The following is a 20957-nucleotide window of genomic DNA, read 5'->3' on the forward strand; positions in this document are numbered from 1 at the left end:
CAATTTTGAGGATGTTTTGGTGAAGATTAGACCTGATTTTGGCTGAATTCAGATTAAAACTCGAAGAAGAAGAAGACATGACATACATTATACTGCATAAATTGTAGTAAAGTTGTAGCAAAATTCTATTATATTATATATATATATATATATATATATATTGTATGAAAGTTGAACAATATTGCATAAAAATTATATTTAAGTTGTATGATATTGTAGTTGTATATAATTGGGTAGAAATAATATATGAAAGTTGTAGATAATTTTTAGATAAGTTATATAATATATAATTAGTTGTATGAAATTTGTTTTTACTATGTATAAATCAGATACAAAATATACAAAAGACATATTGTATAAATTTGTATTAAAATTATATTTAAGTTGTATGATATTTTAGATGTATTTAACTGGAAAAAAATAATATATGAAAGTTGTAGATAAGTTATAAATAAGTTTTATACTATATAATTAGTTGTATAAAATTTGTTTTTACTATATAAGTTGTTGTAGATATTCAAATTTGCATTAAATTTGTACGAAATTTATTTTTAATTCGTACGTGAAGTACCATACATTGTTCTTTTCTGATTAGTTGATTTATTAAGGAAAGAGAAGTAGAGAATAAATTCCAAATCAACTCATGTGCACTGATTCATTTTTGTTTGAACGGAATAATATTGATGGGAATTGAATGATTTTGGTGAAGAAATTTCGAGTTTCACATTAAAAGCGCCACCGTCACACTTCGGAGAAACTGAGTTTTATGTGAAATTTGAATTTTGTGTGAGAAATTAACTGGACAACATAGATTCTTGTTGGAAATACTAATACAAAGTTGACTTTAAAGTTTGGAGGCGATTGAATTTAATTTGAAATCTGCTAAAACTTCAAATCTGCTCAATTATACTTTTTGATCTAACTGCGATTTGTGTTGTAGTTTGACAATGTTGTAACGAAATTGTTCGGTAAAAGCATAATAGAGCAATCTTATAACTGAAATTCTATTTGGCTTCAGCTGCCGCGTATTTGTTGCACAATATCATTTCTGTTGAAAGTTAGAGCTCCGCCTATATAAATAAGATTAAGAAACGATATATTCCCACTTCTAGTAATTGTTCGCAAAATTAAGACTCCCAAAATATAGTTCATATGGCTGTGGCTGTACAAAATCCCAGTCAGTGCTTCATTGGATGGGGATTATTGAGGATGAGCAAAAGGACAAATCATTTTATGGTTGAACGAAGCAGGTTTAGGGGAAGAAATAAAAATCATGGGATTAGTTTGAAATTGACGAGGAGCTATGGATTGTCAAACCAAAATGAGTTTTCAAACGCATCTGGAAGGAGTTATTAAAAGAGGAATGGAGAGAAAATAGGAAAAAATGTAACTAAATCCCCTAATTTAAGACACTAATAATGGGTTGTATATATTTTGTAACTAAATCATGTTTAGGCCGGGTAAAATAAAAAACATAAATATTTTTCGTAATAAGGTTTCAAATAGGCAGACCTTACCCCTACCCTGAGGTAGAGAGACTGTTTTCAAATAGACCCCTGACATCCTTCCCTCCAAGAACTCCCACCTTTGCTCTTGGGGTGACTCGAACTCACAATCTTTTGGTTGGAAATAAAGGGTGCTTACCATCAGAGTAACCCACCTTATCGGGGGTATCGTAATAAGGTTTCAAATAGTGTATAGGAATGAATCCCTTTTGAGAATAATGCTAAAAAAATTGTAACGTGTCTTTTAAGATTGTATAGTTATGTAAAGGTAGGTTTAAGGTATATTGACGGTGTAGAATATATGAAACAATATCTATTAAAAGGTATATAATTCTATGTAACACTAATATAGTATTGATAGATAACCTACCATGCATAAATGAGAAATAATCTGCTGTAACAGATTAAATGACACAAATAATATTAAAAAAATTCTATTATCAGTGCATGTAATAAAAATCTAAAAAATATTACTATGACATACTCCGTAAGATATTACTCAATTCATCAAGATATATATCATTCTTCTTAATTAGCTAGCAAGCGCTTCAACAACAACAACAAAAACAAAACTCAGTGTAGTCTCACAAGTAGGGTTTGGGGAGGATAGTACGAACGCAAATTTTACCCTTACCTTGAAGTTAGAGAGACTATTTCCGACGGACCCTCGGCTCAAGTACAAATAAAAGAAAGTATAGCAGTAGCAAGCGCTTGTGTGCAAGAATATATAAGTTGATGAAACAAAGCTTCAAGCCCTGTCCCAAGAAAAAGAAGAGGATGCAAATATATAGCAGCGGAGCTAGAGCTCTAGGCAGAATCCAGTACATAGCTTAGCCTAAAACTTTGTATTTGTATTAAGTATTCATATTATTTATATATATATATATATATATAGCAAAATCTAGTAATTAAGCTGCATTTTTCCGAATCCAAAATTCATAAACTTAAAATTCTGAATACACCGCAAAAATATACTACTACTACTACTCATTGGATTTCTCCAGGTACTTATGCTTTTCCTCCTCAGTCATAAAACCAGTGATTGGAAAAGACTTTCCAATTCCTATAGGATTGTTGAAATAAATTTTGTTTGAAGTAGGATCCTCAATGCTCATTTCAACTGTTGTCACCCAAATAAGTAACTGCTTACCCTTAACACCAGTTATCTTTTTCATCTTCCTTTTCTCAACCTCCACATATGCAGTAACCTCAGTTGCATAGTTTACAAGAAGTTTCATTGAACTAAAATAATGTTTGTATGGCGCCTTTTGCTTCATCCATGCAAATCCAGTTTTACGAACATAGCCAAATTCTTCAAGTTCTTTAAGAGGAAGGACTCCTTTTGGAAATCCCATGTTTTGCAAAAGTTCTGCAATTTTGCGGTAGCAATCTTCAGCTCCATATGTAATTTCTGCTCCTTCACGTTCATTTTCGTGTGATTTTTGCAGATCACTAGCCATAATTTTGTAGATGATTTAGATTAGGAAAGAAAGATATATGTTGTATGATTTAGCTGCAACTGAGGGTAGTATTATATATAGTAGAAATTAATGTATTAGAGCAAGAAAAACATGGCAACGTATTAGTGTGTATAATGAGTTGTTGGCAGTTAGGAAATTTAGCAGAAAAGTTCTGGTTGTAGGAGTTATTCATTGTGCCAAACGTTAGAGCTACTAATTTAGCAGTTATTGTGCCCAACGCTAGTTTGAAAAGAAGTTACCCAGTGCACAACGCATCCCTCATTCATGGACGGTCGGTTAGGAGAACAGGGGTGCATCTCAAGGGCTATACATGTGATGTAAACAGCCTACATACGTACTTTAATGCAAGTATTAGTGACGGATACCATCAATGGCGGAGACAGGATTATCGCTAAAGCGGTTCAAAAAAGACAAAAATTAAAATTTTTAAAGAGATTGTAGCTAGTGAGAATTGAACCAATGGCCTCAAAAAGGTTGTGAACCCCTTGACCACAAAGCTATGCTTTAGGGTTATGTCAAGGGGATTCAAAACATAACATATAGAGATAAAAAATAGATTTTACCTTATATATACAGTATAATTTTTGGCGAAGGAGGTTCGGGTGAATCCCCTTCCGTCCCCTAAATAATCCGTCCCTGCCTACCATCTCAAACTCGTGACCTATAGGTTACATGAAGACAACTTTAACGTTATTTCCCTTCAACGCCAAATGCTAGTAGTCAAATGGTAAAGTTTTAGACTAGATCACCAATATGTTTATGTATATGATGTTTTGATGATTGACAAATAAATGTATTTGTTAAATTAATTTGAGGGGTTTGCAACAGTCTAGTGATTGTCAACATCAACTTCTAAAGGTAAGTTTAATCTGAACTTGGCTCGTTGTTAAAGTTTGGTTAAATCCTTCAAGGCTATGCCATTGGTTTTTAACCTTTCAGTCAAAAAAAAATTCGACGTTAAATATCTTGTATTCTTTACTTTATTTCGCACTTTAATATTTTTACAAATTGAACCAACTTCTTATTATAAATTGAAGTTAGGCAAAATATTTAGGTCCTAGTGGTGCCTAAATAAACACAATCTCATAAATGTACAACTAATTGTGCATTTTAATTTGTCATCTCATGAGTACCGCTCCGTTTCTCCCATTTCAGCTTCTTTACGCTTCGTTATCCGTGTTTTATGTGATCGGGTTGATTAGTTCGAGTTCGGAGAGGATTTGGTAAGGAATGAGACACTTAGTCTCTTTTAAGAAGGCTTAAGTTGGAAAAGTCAACCGGATGTTGACTTATGTGTTAGAAGGCTCGGAAGTGAGTTCCGAAGGTTCGGTTAGCTTCGGAAGATGATTTGTGACTTAGGAGCGAGATAAGAATGGGTTTTGGAGTTGTAGAAAAGATTTAGGCTTGAATTGGCGAAATTGATATTTTGGCAAATTCCGGTTGATAGGCGAGATTTTAATATAGGGGTCGAAATGGAATTTTGAGAGTTGCAGTAGTTTTGTTGTGTCATTTGGGATGTGTGTGCAAAATTTCAGGTCATTCGGACAAGATTTGATAGACCTTTTGATTGAAAGCATAATTTACGAGTTCTTGGAGTTCTTAGGCTTGAATCCTATGTTAAATTGGTAATTTGATGTTGTTGGAAGCGTTCCGAAATGTTGAACAAGTTTGAACGATGTCATGGATGTGTTGGTACAATTAGTTTGAAGTTTCGGGGGTCCCGGGCAGGTTCCGGGATGTTTTAGGCCGAAAATCATAGTTGCAGCAGGTCCAGGAGGGTTGCAGGCCCTAGAACTCACCCACGCGGTCCGCAAAAAAATGAGTGTGCCCGAGGTGAGTGTTGTGCGAACCGCACAAAAGCGGGCGCGGGCGCGGCAGGCGTCGCGCGGACCGCACAAAAGTGGCCGCGGCCGCGGTGAAGAACCTTCCCGCTAGTCCAACTTCGGAAGCTCATATCTTTTGATCTACAAGGAATTTTGAGGTGATTCAAAAACGAAAGTTGTAGCCCTTCATGTTTAGTGTCCAGAAATATGAAGATACCGCAATTTTGACATCTGTAGCAAAAGTTATGGCAAAAATACTAAAGCCTATCACTGCAGAGGAAGGCATGTGCGGCCGCGGTTGTGTTTGCGCGGACCGCACTGGCTTGGGCGGACCGCGGTCATTTTGGTGCAGCTCGCGGTAGCTGAAATATGAGGGGGTACCTATACATACGAGGTTTTGGGTTTTATTTAATATTTTGACCTAGAAAGCTCGGATTTTGGCGATTTTTCGAAGGTTTTTCAAGAAATTCATCGGGGTAAGTGATTTTAACTAAGATTTGGCTAGAATACATGAATCTATCACTGAATTCATCATTTAATTCGTGATTTGAGATGGAATTTGGGAAGAAAAATTGTGAAATCTTTCAAAAATGTAAAATGATGATTTGAAGGACCAAATGGTATCGGAATTGGATAATTTTGGTATGGTTAGACTCATGAGGGTATGAGGATTCTGAAAATGTAAATTTTACCCGATTCCGAGACGTGATCTCGGGGCTCGGGTTTTGCTAATTCCGGTATTTTTGATATTTTTCGAATATTTTTGCTTGGGCTTTGTTCCCTTAGCATATTGTGACGTATTCGTTCTGATTTTGGATAGATCTGACGTGCGTGGAGGCCAATTTGAGAGGCAAGGGCATAGCGAGCTAGAGTTTTGGCCAGTTTGAGGTGAGTAATGATTTTAAATGATGTCTTGAGGGTTTGAAACCCCAAATTTGCACAACGTAGTGCTATACTAAGTTCAGATACACGCTGTGTGACGAGCGTGAGGTTCAATGCTATGGGGATTTGGATTTGGTCCATACCGAGTGATATGTTACTACATTTTTGATTGAGACATATACTTTATTGTTGTGAATTGGGCTTGTTTCCATGCTTGGGGCCTTGTGCCGACCTGTAAAACCCTTAGGGGATTTTTGACTGGTTTTCCTCACTTATTTTGTTAAAGAATTTATATTCTCAGTCATGTTTCCAATTGTTTAAGAATGATATGAACCAGATTTTTGAAATGTTAATCATAAATAGGAAGAGATATGAGGGTTGTGATCCCGACCGTACATTATGCCCAAGAGGCTGTGATTTTTAAATGACTGAGAGGGGTCGAGGACCCAATAGTGAGGGTATTTTGTATGATATGGATCGGGCTACGTGCCGCAGTAGAAATATATATTATACATATTATGGATCGGGCTGCACGCCGCATCAATTACTTATATGGATTGGGCTGCACGTCGCAACATTTATATAACGCTTGGGCTGAAGGAGCCCCTCCGGAGTCTGCACACCCCCAGTGAGCGCAGTCGACTATTATTATTATGGATCGGGCTGTACGCCACAGCGATATATGGATCGGGATGCACGCCGTAGCGGTATATATATTTCTTGATTCGGTTATCGTGAGAAGTATATGAATTGAGAATTGAGGATAAGAACGAATAAATGAACTGAAATGCTTGAGGAGCTGATTTATACTGATTATATCTGTTTTACCTGGTTTAAAGAATTTCACATGATTTCCTCATTTACTGCTGCTTAAATGATTTTACTGTTTTGATATAGAACTGCTTAGTGCCTTTACGTGATTTCATACTATCAACCATTATTTATTGTTATTACTCACTGGGTCGGAGTACTCGCATTACTCCCTGCACCATATGTGCAGGTACAGGTATTCCTGAGGCATAGAGCGAGCTTTCCTGCCGTTCTGTTTTCATCGGAGTTATTGAGGTAGTTGCATGGCGTTCGCAGACCCGATTTCTCCTTCTATATCCACTTATTATCCCGCATTTTAGACATATTTCTGTATTAGATTGTTGAAACCTGGTATTAGAGGCTCAGACTTGTGACACTAGATCAGTGGGCTGTTTTACAGAGATTTTTTTTCGTGATTATGGTTTCCGTACATTTCATCTGTTAAAATTCATACTTCTATTTATATTAAATTGGTATTAAATCCCGAAAATTGGTATTGAGTTATAAAGAAAGAGATTGTGAGATGTTAATTGGTCGGGCTTGCCTAGCATTGTGTTGGGCTCCATCACGGCCGGGGTTGGGGTCGTGACAAGTTAGTATCAGAGCCTAGATTACTTGGTCTCACGAGTCATGAGCCGGTTTAGTAGAGTCTCGCGGATCGGTACAAAGACGTCTGTATTTATCCTCGAGAGGCTGCAGAACCTTTAGGAAAACTTCATATCCTTGAAACTCTTGTTGTGCGAACTTGTTGATCCGAGTGCTAAACTTCCGTTATTCTATTCTCTTGCAGATGACGAGGACTTGCGCTACTGGACGAGGTTGACGACCACCAGTGCCACCCACTGAGGTCACCAGAGGCCGTGGGCGTGGTCGTGGTAGAGGCAGAATAGCGAGGGCAACACCTATTGATCCTCCAGCTTCCCCAACTCCAGATCAGGCTCCAGCAGCAGCACCGGTTCAGGAACCAGCAGTGCCCATCATGATTCCGGGTCTACAAGAGGCCTTGGCACAGATCTTGACAGTTTGCATAGGCCTGGCTTAGGCAGTTTCAGCTACCACAGCAGTAGCTACTTCACAGGTCGGGGAAGGCAATCAGAACCCCGCTGCTCGCACACCTGAGTAGGTAGTGCAGGGACTACAGACACCGGGGGCACCTCCAGCTCAGCCGGTTGCACCAGCTCAGGAGTTTGTTATGCCAGTTATGCCGGATGATGAGCAGTGTCGTCTTGAGAGGTTTGGTAGGCTCCAGCCTCCGTCATTCAGTGGTGCCGAGGGCGAGGATGCCCAGGGTTTTCTTGATAAGTGTCAGCGGATGCTCCGTACAGCAGGGATTCTTGAGACTAGTGGTGTGTCATTCACCACCTTTCAGTTTACTGGGGCCGCCTTCACATGGTGGGAGGCGTATGAGAGGCGTAGGCCGGTTGGAGCAACACCCCTTACTTGGAAGCAGTTCTCCACTCTCTTCTTGGAGAAGTATGTGCCGCAGTCTCGCAGAGAGGAGCTGCGTAGACAGTTCGAGTGGTTGCGACAGGGGGATATGACTATGTCACAGTATGAGTCGAGGTTTTCTGAATTGGCTCGTCATGCCATTTGGATGATTCCGACAGATCGTGAAAGGATCAGGAGATTTGTTGATGGCCTTAACTATCACCTCCGTATTCTTATGACCCGAAAGAGGGTGTTGGGTGCTACATTCGAGGAGGTGGTCGATATTGCTCGTGAGATTGAGACGGTTCGCCGTCAGGATCGAGAGGAGAGGGAGGCCAAGAGTCCTCAAGGATCTGGCAGTTATAGTGGTGCTTCTTCGAGGGGCCAGTCTCAGCATGGTAGGGGTCGTTCTTTCAGGCATGCTCAGTCAGCCCGCCCAGAGTATCGCGGGGCATCTTCGGATCATGGTCATCATGGATCTCAGCGGGGTCAGTCATCACTTAGTGCCCTTCCAGCCCAGAGTTCATCTCGTGCCCCGTCGGCTCAGGGTTCTTCTATGCCTAGTGCATTAGTTGGTCACTCCGGTGTGAGGGGTTCCCTTCAGTCCCCTTCTCCAGCACCTGGGAGTTGTTTTGAGTGTGGAGAGTTTGGGCATGTGTGGAGGCAGTGTCCTCGTCGTGTTGCTAGTTTGTCCCAGCAGAGAGGTCACCCCTCGACTTCTGCTCCAGTTACTTCACCACCCGCCCAGCTAGCTAGGGGTGGAGGTCATGCGGCTAGGGGTCTCCCTAGAGGGGGAGGTCGATTAGGAGGCGGTCAGGCCCGTTTCTATGCACTCCTAGGCAGACCCGACGCCATTGCTTCGGATGCTATCATTACAGGTATTGTTTCAGTTTGCCACAAAGATGCCTTTGCATTATTTGATCCCGGTTCCACCTTTTCTTATGTGTCATCATACTTTGCCCATTATTTGGGTACGCCCCGTGAGTTTCTTGCTTTACCTGTTCATGTATCTACCCCGGTGGGTGATACTGTTGTTATAGACCGTGTGTACCGGTCATGTGTGGTGATTATTGGGGGTATGAAGACCCAAGTAGATCTATTGCTATTGAGCATGGTAGATTTTGATGTCATTTTGGGCATGGATTGGCTATCCCCGTGTCGTGCTATTCTAGACTGTCATGCTAAGACAGTCACTTTGGCTATGCCGGGTGTACCGCGGATCGAGTGGCGTGGTGTGACTGATTATGTTCCTAGTAGAGTGATACCCTTCTTGAAGTCCCAACGTATGGTCGGGAAGGGTTGCCTTTCATATCTAGTGTTTATGAGGGATGTTGGAGCCGAGACTCCTAGTATTGATTCTATTTCAGTTGTGAGGGATTTTCCCGTTTCCTGCAGACCTGTCGGGCATGCCACCGGACATGGATATTGATTTTGGTATTGACTTGGTGCCGGACACTCAGCCCATTTCTATTCAGCCATATCGTATGGCACCAGCAGAGTTGAAGGAATTGAAAGAACAACTTCAGAAACTCTTAGATAAGGGGTTCATTCGGCCTAGTGTGTCACATTGGGGTGCGCCCATTCTATTTGTAAAGAAGAAGGATGACACAATGAGAATATGCATCGATTATAGGCAATTGAACAAAGTAACAATTAAGAACAAAGATCCTTTGCCTCACATTGATGATTTATTTGATCCGCTTCAGAGAGCGAGAGTGTTCTCCAAGATTGATCTCCGTTCGGGCTATCACGAATTGAAGATCAGGGATTCAAATATTCTTAAGACTGCTTTCAGGACCAGATATGGTCATTATGAGTTTCTTGTTATGTCTTTCGGGCTAACCAATGCCCCAACATCATTCGTGCATTTGATGAACAGCGTGTTCCGGCCTTATCTTTATTCGTTTGTTATAGTGTCAGGTTTGTATGTACCCACGCTCCTGTTTATTATTTTCTAGAACCTCAGGAACTATCCTTTCTTTTTCATTGATGATATCCTGGTGTACTCGCGTAGTCATGAGGAGCACACAAAGCATTTGAGAGTTGTGTTGTAGAGATTGAGGGAGGAGTAGCTTTATGCAAAGTTCTCCAAGTGTGAGTTTTGGCTCAGTACATTGTCTTTCTTGGGACACGTGGTGTCCAACGAGGGTATTCAGGTTGACCTAAAGAAGATAGATGCGGTTCAGAGTTGGCCTAGACCGTCCTCAGCCACAGAGATTCGTAGCTTTCTTGGGTTAGCAGGCTATTATCACCGGTTTGTTCAGGGATTTTCATCCATTGCATCGCCCTTGACCAAGTTGACTCAGAAGGGTTCTCCATTCGTATGGTCGGACGAGTATGAGGAGAGCTTTCAGAAGCTCAAGACACCCTTGACCACAACTCCAATGTTGGTTTTGCCATCAGCTTCAGGTTTATATACTGTGTATTGTGATGCTTCGAGAGTTGGGATTGGTTGTGTGTTGATGCAGGAGGGTAGAGTTATTGCTTATGCTTCTTGTCAGTTGAAGCCCCATGAGAAGAACTACCTCGTTCATGATTTGGAGTTGGCTGCCATAGTTCATGCATTGAAGATTTGGAGGCATTACTTGTGTGGCGTATCTTGTGAGGTGTTCACTGATCATCGCAGTCTTCAGCATTTGTTCAAGCAAAAAGATCTTAATTTGAGGCAGCGGAGATGGTTGGAGTTGCTTAAGGATTGTGATATCACTATTCTGTATCATCCGAGAAAGGCCAATGTAGTGGCCGATGCTTTAAGCCTGAAGGCGGTGAGTATGTGGAGTTTGGCATATATTCCAGTTGGAGAGAGACCCCTTGTAGTTGATGTTCAAGCCTTAGCCAATTGGTTTGTGAGATTGGATATTTCGGAGCCCAGTCGGGTGTTGGCTTGTGTGGTTTCTCGGTCTTCCTTATATGATCGCATCAAAGAGCGCCAGTATGATGATCCGCATTTGCCTGTCCTTAAGGATAGAGTTCAACATGGTGATGCCAGAGATGTGACCATCGGTGATGATAGTGTGTTGAGGATGCATGGCCGAATTTGTGTGCCCAATGTGGATGGGCTTAGAGTGTTGATTCTGGAAGAGTCCCATAGCTCGCGGTATTCTATCCATCCGAGTTCCGTGAAGATATATCAGGATTTGAGGCAGCACTATTGGTGGAGAAGAATGAAGAAAGATATTGTGGGATTTTTAGCTCGGTGTCTCAATTGTCAGCAGGTGAAATATGAGCATCAGAAACTGGGTGGCTTGCTTCAACAGATGGTTATTCCCGAGTGGAAGTGGGAAAGGATCACTATGGACTTTGTGGTTGGACTTCCTCGGACTTTGAAGAAGTTTGATGCTATTTGGGTGATTGTGGATCGGCTGACCAAGTCCGCGCACTTCATTCATGTGCGTACTACCTATTCTTCAGAGCGGTTGGCAGGGATTTATATCCGGGAGATTGTTCGGTTGTATGGTGTTTCGATTTCCATCATCTTAGATAGAGGTACTCAGTTTACTTCACAATTTTGGAGAGCCGTGCAGAGAGAGTTGGGTACTCAGGTAGAGTTGAGCACAGCGTTTCATCCTCAGACGGACGGACAATCCGAGAATACTATTCAGATACTGGAGGACATGTCGTGCGCCTGTGTTATTGATTTCGGAGGTTATTAGGATGAGTTTCTGCCGCTTGTAGAGTTTGCCTACAACAACAGCTATCAATCCAGCATTCAGATGGCACCATATGAGGCCTTGTATGGGAGATGGTGTAGATCTCCAGTTGGTTGGTTCGAGCATGGCGAGGTAGGATGTTGGGAACAGACTTGGTTCAGGATGCCTTAGAGAAAGTGAAGGTGATTCAGGAAAGACTTCGTACAACTCAGTCACGTCAGAAAAATTATGCGGACCGGAAGGTTCGAGATGTGTCCTATATGGTTGGTGAGAAGGTCTTGCTGAAGGTTTCCCACATGAAAGGTGTTATTAGGTTTGGTAAGAAAGGCAAGTTGAGTCCGTGGTTCATTTGGCCTTTTGAGGTGCTTCGGAGGATTTGGGAGGTGGATTATGAGCTTGCTTTGCCACCCAGCCTATCGAGTATGTATCCGGTATTTCATGTTTCTACGCTCCGGAAGTATATTGGGGATTCGTCTCATGTTTTGGACTTCAGCACGGTTCAGTTGGATGATGGTTTGACCTTTGATGTGGAGCCAATAGCTATTTTGGGTCGCCAGGTTCGGAAGTTGAGGTCAAAGGATATAACTTCAGTGAAAGTGCAGTGGAGAGGTCAGCCCGTGGAGGAGGCTACCTGGGAGACCGAGTGGGAGATACTGACCAAATATCCTCATCTGTTTGAGGCTTCAGGTATGTTTTTTGACTCGTTCGAGGACGAATATTTGTTTAAGTTGGAGAGGATGTGAAGACCCGGCCAGTCGTCTCATGAGTACCGTTCCGTTTCCCCCATTTCAGCTTCTTTATGCTTCGTTATCCGTATTTTATGTGATCGGGTTGATTAGTTCAAGTTCGGAGAGGATTTAGTAAGGAATGAGACACTTAGTCTCTTTTAAGAAGGCTTAAGTTAGAAAAGTCAACCGGATGTTGACTTATGTGTTAGAAGGCTCGGAAGTGAGTTCCGAAGGTTCGGTTAGCTTCGGGAGGTGATTTGTGACTTAGGAGCGCAATCGGAATGGGTTTTGGAGTTGTAGAGAAGATTTAGGCTTGAATTGGCAAAATTGATATTTTGGTAAATTCCGGTTGATAGGCGAGATTTTGATATAGGAGTCGGAATGGAATTCCGAGAGTTGAAGTAGCTTCGTTATGTCATTTGGGATGTGTGTGCAAAATTTCAGGTTATTCGGACAAGATTTGACAGACCTTTTGATCGAAAGCATAATTTACGAGTTCTTGGAGTTCTTAGGCTTGAATCCTATGCTAAATTGGTGATTTGATGTTGTTGGAAGCGTTCCGAAATGTTGAACAAGTTTGAACGATGTCATGGGATGTGTTGGTACAATTAGTTTGAAGTTTCGGGGGTTTCGGGTAGGTTACGGGATGTTTTAGGCCGAAAATTATAGTTGCAGCAGGTCCAGGAGGGTTGCAGGCCCCAGAACTCACCCACGCGGTCCGCACAAAAATGAGTGCACCTGCGGTGAGTGCTGTGCGGACTGAACAAAAGCAGGCGCAGGCGCGGTAGGCGTCGCGCGGACAGCACAAAAGTGGGCGCGGCCGCGGTGAAGAACCTTCCCGCTAGTCCAAATTCGGAAGCTCATATCTTTTGATCTACAAGGAATTTTGAGGTGATTCAAAAATGAAAGTTGTAGCCTTCGTGTCTAGTTTCCAGAAAGGTAAAGATATCGCAATTTGGACATATGTAGCAAAAGTTATGGCCAAAATACTAAATCCTGTCACTGCAGAGGAAGGCATGTGCGGCCGCGGTTGTGTTTGCGCGGACCGCACTGGCTTGGGCGGACCGCAGTCGTTTTGGTGTGGCCCGCGGTAGCTGAAATCTGAGGGGTACCTATAAATACGAGGTTTTGGGTTTTATTTAATATTTTGACTTAGAGAGCTCGGATTTTGGCAATTTTTCGAAGGTTTTTCAAGAAATTCATCGAGGTAAGTGATTTTAACTCAGATTTGGCTAGAATACATGAATCTATCACTGAATTCATTATTTAATTCGTGATTTGGGATAGAATTTGGGAAGAAAAATTGTGAAATCTTTCAAAAATGTAAAATTATGATTTGAAGGACTAAATGGTATCAGAATTAAATAATTTTGGTATGGTTAGACTCGTGAGGGTATGAGGATTCTGAAAATGTAAATTTTACCCGATTCCGAGACGTGGACCTAGGGCTCGGGTTTTGCTAATTTCGGGATTTTTGATATTTTTCGAATGTTTTCGCTTGGGCTTTGTTCCCTTAGCATATTGTGACGTAATCGTTCTGATTTTGGATAGATCCGACGCGCGTGGAGGCCAATTTGAGAGGCAAGGGCATAGCGAGTTAGAGTTTTGGCCAGTTTGATGTGAGTAATGATTTTAAATGATGTCCTGAGGGTTTGAAACCCCGGATTTGCACAACGTAGTGCTATACTAAGTTCAGATACACGCTATGTGACGAGCGTGAGGTTCAATGCTATGGGGATTGGGATTTGGTCCATCCCGAATGATATTTTACTACATTTTTGATTGAGACATATACTTTATTGTTGTGAATTGGGCTTGTTGCCATGCTTGGGGCCTTGTGCCGACATGTAGAACCCTTAGGGAATTTTTGACTGGTTTTCTTCACTTATTTTGTTAAAGAATTTATATCCTCAGTCATGTTTCCAATTGTTTAAGAATGATATGAACCAGATTTTTGAAATGTTAATCATAAATAGAAAGAGATATGAGGGTTATGATCTCGACCGTACATTATGCCCGAGAGGTTGTGATTTTTAAATGATTGAGAGGGGTCGAGGACCCAATAGTGAGGGTATTTTATATGATATGGATTGGGCTGCGCGCCGCAGCAGAAATACATATTATACATATTATGGATCGGGCTGCACGCTGCATCAATTACTTATATGGATCGGGCTGCACGCCGCAACAATTATATAGCGCTTAGGCTGAAGGAGCCCCTCCGGAGTCTGCACACCCCCAGTGAGCGCAATCCACCACAGCGATATATGGATCGGGTTGTACACCACAACAATATATGGATCGGGCTGCACGCCGCAACGATATATATATATTTATTGATTCGATTATCGTGAGAAGTATATGAATTGAGAACTGAGGATAAGAACGAATAAATGAACTGAAATGCTTGAGGAGCTGATTTATACTGATTATATCTGTTTTACCTGGTTTAAAGAATTTCACATGATTTCCTCATTCACTGCTGCTTAAATGATTTTACTGTTTTGATATAGAACTGCTTAGTGCCTTTACGTGATTTCATACTGTCAGCCATTATTTATTGTTATTACTCACTGGGTCGGAGTACTCACATTACTCCCTGCACCATGTGTGCAGGTACAGGTATTCCTGAGGCATAGAGCGAGCTTTCCTGCCGTTCTGTTTTCATCGGAGTTATCGAGGTAGCTGGATGGCGTTCGCAGACCCGATTTCTCCTTCTATTGCCACTTATTATCCCACATTTTAGATATATTTCTGTATTAGATTGTTGAAACCCGGTATTAGAGGCTCAGACTTGTGACACTGGATCAGTGGGCTGTTTTACAGAAATTTTTTTTCGTGATTATGGTTTCCGTACATTTCATCTGTTAAAATTTATACTTCTATTTATATTAAATTGGTATTAAATCCTGAAAATTGGTATTGAGTTACAAAGAAATAGATTGTTAGATGTTAATTGGTCGGACTTGCCTAGCACTGTGTTGGGCGCCATCACGGCCGGGGTTAGGGTCGTGACAAGAATAGACATTCAAATCATGTGTTAGAAATAATTTCAATGACGACAATATTCTTTTAAAATTTCTTCATTATTCTCTCAGTTAACATATAAAAGAAATAATTGATATTCAAGTACTTTCTTGGTTTTCTTTTATTGTTTATTTGCATTTTCTTTGGAATGAATTACAAGAAAATACACTTGGTTTCACACCATAACAAAAAATGTCCCATATTTTTAAGTTTTACCCGACCTAGCTCATATTGTATATATTTTGAAAGCACTAGCAAATTCAAAATCTGTTTTCTTACAACCATTGCTTCTAAAAGTTATGGAGTTAAATCTATGTTCTCACAAACATTACTTTCACTCTCTTTTCTTCTCACATCTTCTACATATGCTCCAAGGGGTCATCCGCCATTACTGTTTCTCCCCTGTGTCACCTGGTTGCAATGTAAAAGAATTGAAGATTCAACATTCCACCATTGAAGGCCATTCAAAGGTTGGCTTTCAAAAATAAGATTTTTTGAGTTTGTTAGATGTTTGGATTGGGTGTTGTTCAATTGATATCAAAAGGAGTTCAAAATTTAATTTTGAAGTGATCTGGAGTAGATTTGAGCAAGATTTGAGCTAAATTTCAGAAAAAACGCAATGAAGAAGACGAAGTTAGTTTTTTTGTATAATCTTATATATTGGTGTATATGAGTGTATAATTAACACATCTTATACACTTTTATACACCTTTATACAAGCGCCTGTAGACGAACTTCTTCCACGATTTTCAGTTGCAATTCTTGTTCAAAATCAGTCTAAATCTCTAACATAATTACATTTTATATACCCAATTACTATTTATCTACATTTTAAGGGAATTAATGATAATAATTAGTGTCCTAAATTACTCTAACATATCTTCCACTCCCTCACGTTTCTCTCTCCACATTTCACCCCCTCCTCCACGTATCTTGCACAAGAGAGCAACAATTCCATCATTGACAACCATTAAAAAGTTTTGAAACTTTGAATTCGAATTCGGGTTTTCAAAAAACATTGTTTGTTTGAATTTGATGAGGTTGCAAAGAATTGAGAATTCTCTCTACGTCTCTCTATATCTCTCAATCCCTTATTTCAGTAATGTAAAGCAAAGGAAAAGAGAGCAGCAATTCCACTATTGACAACCATTAAAAAGCTTTGAAGCTTTGAATTCGAATTTAGGTTTTCAAAAATCATTATTTGTTTAGATTGAGTGTTGTTGCAAATAATTGAGAATATGGTTTGGAGATTATATCTCAATTTTAAGGAGTTTTGGTGAAGATTAGACTTGGTTTTGGCTGAATTTCTATGATGACCCAAAAGGTCATCACTTGTTTTAGAAACAAATCCTGTGTTTCGAGGCCTTAAAACCTCCCTTTTACCTCACCTCGATTTGCGTGCATGGTTGGGACCTATATCCGGAAAGCCTTTTATGTGAAAATAGGAGAAATAGAAATTTCTAGAGTTAAAATTTTATTATGGTTGACTTTGGTCAACATTTTGAGTAACCGGACCCGGATCCGTGTTTCGACGATCCCGAGAGGTCCGCAGTAAAATATGAGAGTTGGGCGTATGCCCGAAAATTAATTCCGATGTCTCAAGCATCAATTTTTGAAAGAAATTGTTCTACTGAATTATTTATGAAACAAAGAAAAGAATTAATGTTTGAAACCATTGGTATCAGGCTCATATTTTGGTTCCGCAGTCCGATACAAACTTGTTAAAGTATTTAAATAATAACTATGAAATGTTGAGAAAAATAGAGTTTATTTGACGTGATTTGGACCTCCGGTTGCAGAGTTATGAACCTTAAGTGTTCTTGATGAAAATGATGAGTTTTGAGGTTTAATTCATAGTTTTACATGTTATTTTGATGATTTGATCGCACGAGCAAGTCCATATGATATTTTTGGACTTACGTGCATGGTTGGTTTGGAGCCCCGAGGGCTAGGGTGAGTTTTGGATAGGTCACGGAGTGGATTTAGACTTAGAACATATATATCTGTTGTAGGTTCAGAGAAGTTGCAGGTCTCTGAACCAGCCTGTGCGGTCCGCAATGATTTCTTGCAACCGCTGAGGGGACTTTGCGGACGCACTCGATTTCTTGCGGTTCGTGGTGGAGCTCCGCGGCCGCAGTCCTTTTTTTGCGGTCTGCGGAGAGGGTCTGAGAGGGGTATATTTAAACAGACTTTTCAGTTATTTTTCACTTTTCAAAAACCCTAACACGTAAGAGGCAATTTTTCAAACACTCTTTCTTCTCCGAAACACTAGTAAGTGATTTCTAACTTATTTCTTTCACTCATTAACTTCTTTTAACAAGATTTCATCCTAGAATCTAGGGTTTTCATGGTGGAATTGTGGATTTTGGGTAAAACCTAAGAATGAAGAAATTTGGGGATTTAGACCTCAAATTGAGGTCAGATTCCAAAACTAATTATATATCCGGGCTCGGGGGTGAGTGGATAATCGAGTTTTGGTCCGAATTTCGAGTTTGGACCAAGCGGGCCCGGGGTCGATTTTTGACTTTTTGAGAAAAACTTTATAAAACCTATTTTCATGTATTGGAGTTGATTCATTTAGCATTTATTGATATCATTAAGTAAATTGTGGCTAGATACAAGCGAGTTGGTGGTGGAAACAAGAGGTAAAGCGGTAGTTGAGGCTTGAATTGTGTTCGTGGCATCGAGGTATGTGTTTGGTCTAACCTTAGCTTGAGGGATTAGGAATCGAGTCCTATTTGCTATGTGTTATTTGATAAGTACGACGTATAGGTATGGTGACGAGTATCTATACGTTGGTGTCAAGCATACTCGTGAGTCTTAAATTGAAATCGTTGTGTTCTTAATAAGTACTACAAATGCCGAAGTTGTTGATTCTCTGTGTTGGGCAAGATTTATGATTATTCTCGTGAAAATTGCTTATGGTTGAGTATTGGTTCTAGTTGAGGTCTCTTTGTGAAGATAAATGTTGGAACAAGTTTAGTTATAGCTGATTCCCTTGCCGGGATGTATTTATTTCTTACTGTCGATTCCCTTGCCGGGATATTATTGTTCCCTTATCGGGATTCTTTTGTGATTGGCGTTGAAATATTATATGGATCAGGTTGCACGCCGTAACAATATTATATGGATTGGGTTGCACGCCACAACAATATTATATGGATTGGGTTGCACGTCGCAACAATAAAGGATAAAAGTGGATATTGATTTGTTACTGCTTCTTATTCTTTTTGCTGCGAAATTTTGAATTGTTCTCTATGCTTTTCTCGTGAGTTATTGTTGGTAAATGATATTCCCCCATAGAATGTCCCCTTCCCATCTTTAGCTGTTAGTTTTCTTTATTATTACTTGTCATATATATGCTTTAACTGCACATGTTTAGTTGGTAGTCTTGTCCTAGCCTCGTAACTAATTCGCCGAGGTTAGGCTCGACACTTACCAGCACATGGGGTCGGTTGTGCTGATACTACACTCTGCATTGTGTGCAGATCTCGGTGCAGCAGCTTTTGGACCTTAGATTTGGGTAGCTGCCTTTAGTCCATGCGGAGATCCAAGGTAGTCCTGCAGGCGTCCGCAGGCCCTGGCGTCTCCCTCAACCTTTTCTTCCTGTTTCACTTATGTAATTTAGAAACAATGTTATAGTTATTTTTCAGACCTTGTTTGTAGTATTCCTTGATCGTCTGTGATATTGTGACACCAGTTATGGGTAGAGATGTACTTCGTATTTTTTCCATACTTGTATTTGGCTAAGTTTTCAGATTTCGTCTTCCGCATGTCTTTAATTATTATTAATATTTCATTGTTGATCGCATGTTTTTTAAATTGTTAAAAAGGCTAAGTAAAAGGGTTAGTGAATATATAATACTCAGCGTGCCTAGCTTCCACGAGTAGGCGCCATCACGACTCCCGAGGGCGGGAAATTCAGGTCGTGAAAATTTCAGATTGAAACTCAAAGAAGAAGAAGAAGAAGACATGACATACATTATACTGCAGAAATTGTAGTAAAATTGTAAAAAAATTGTATTCTGTTGTTTATATATTTTTCTTTTATTCATTTAACTATTGTATGAAAGTTGAACAACATTGTATAAAAAATATATTTAAGTTGTATGATATTGTAGTTGTATATAACTGAGTAGAAATAATGTATAAAAATTATAGATAAGTTGTATGAAATTTATTTTTACTATCTATAAATCAGATACAAAATATACAAAAGACATATTATATAAAATTTGTATTTAAGTTGGATGTTATTGTAGTTGTATTTAACTGGGTAGAAATAATGTGTGAAAGTTGTAGATAAATTGTATAATATATAATTAGTTGTATGAAATTTATTTTTACTATGTATAAATTAGATACAAAATATACAAAAAACATATTGTATAAAAATTGTATTTAAGTCGTATTATATTGTAGATGTATATAACTGGGTAGAAATAATATATGAAAGTTGTAGATAAATTCTAGATAACGAAGAATTTTCAAGATTGATGGCTACAGAAGATGTTCAAACTGCTAAAGTTTGGGGCTTTGACGATTTGCCATCCCATCCAAATGGTAATGGACGCTCCAAAGCAGCAGAAGTAACGCCTGTGCCAGTGAGTGTTGCATTAGTTTTTCGATTATGGTGCTTTGTTTTCCTGACAATTTCAGGGCATTTTTTATTATCCTCAGACATCCCACTGCTGCTTGCTCATCACTCGATGTTCCTGGCTTCACTCTTTTAGGACTGGTCGCACTGCCAGGCGCCAGCAATGAAAGAACAAACAGTAGGAGAAAACTTCTTAGAATCTAATTCTCTTGACATCAAGGCACTGATGTACCAGTTGTTCCCACTTTAATAGAACCTCCACCACCCTTAATGGCTTCCAATGTCTGAACCATTCTTCTTTCAAAATTTTCGGGATCGTCTATCAGATATTTAATTCAACCCTGCGAAGCAGTAGCAGTCAGTTCATGAACAAATAAGTTTACTGAAATGTGAGGATTTATCATGAAACTAAGTTACGATTGTTGAAAAATATGGAAAGAGAAGAGGAGGAGAAAAAGTAAAAGGGTTTAACTAAATCTCTTAATTGAAGGCATTAATAATGGATTGTGAGACATTTAAGGTGGAATGTATATATTTTGTAAACAAAACTTGTATAGGTAGGGTAATTTACTAAACATGAACATTTAGGGTAATAAAGTTTCCAATAGTGTATAGGAATGAAGAAATCCCATTTATAAATATCTGATGCATTTGATTTTCAATTTATGTTTATACTAGTTACTTTAGCCCGTGCGGAGCCCGAGCCCAATTCCAAAAATTAAAGCTTGCAGGAGTATTTGAAATCAGAAGAAATAACTATTTTCGGGGCATTTGTATCTATACTCGCTTTTTGTGTCACGTTTTAACTTGTGCCCGCTTTGCAAAAAAAATTTCCAAGTGTACCCTCTTTTTTGCATAACTTCAGCATACGGGGCTGAAGTAGCAAAGACAATCACGCAAAACTTCAGCATTCTAGCAGACTGGTCTGAAGTAGCAAGTGTGTTGAAGTTTTTGTATGTAATTGCTGAAGTTTTTGTTTTTGTAGTTTTTGTTTTGTAACTAGTTGAAGTTTTTGTTGTTGTAACT

General features: G+C 39.6%; 1 protein-coding gene across 1 annotated transcript; it reads right to left on the bottom strand.

The window, feature by feature from the left end:
• Nucleotides 1-2488: 2488 nt before the first annotated feature.
• On the bottom strand, nucleotides 2489-2965 carry LOC104233983 (uncharacterized). The gene has a single exon (XM_009787466.2). It carries the CDS (start codon nucleotides 2963-2965, stop codon nucleotides 2489-2491), a length of 477 nt encoding a protein of 158 aa, XP_009785768.1.
• Nucleotides 2966-20957: the final 17992 nt, after the last annotated feature.

The sequence above is a fragment of the Nicotiana sylvestris genome, chromosome 12, assembly GCF_000393655.2.
Source record: "Nicotiana sylvestris chromosome 12, ASM39365v2, whole genome shotgun sequence".
Taxonomy (NCBI): domain Eukaryota; kingdom Viridiplantae; phylum Streptophyta; class Magnoliopsida; order Solanales; family Solanaceae; genus Nicotiana; species Nicotiana sylvestris.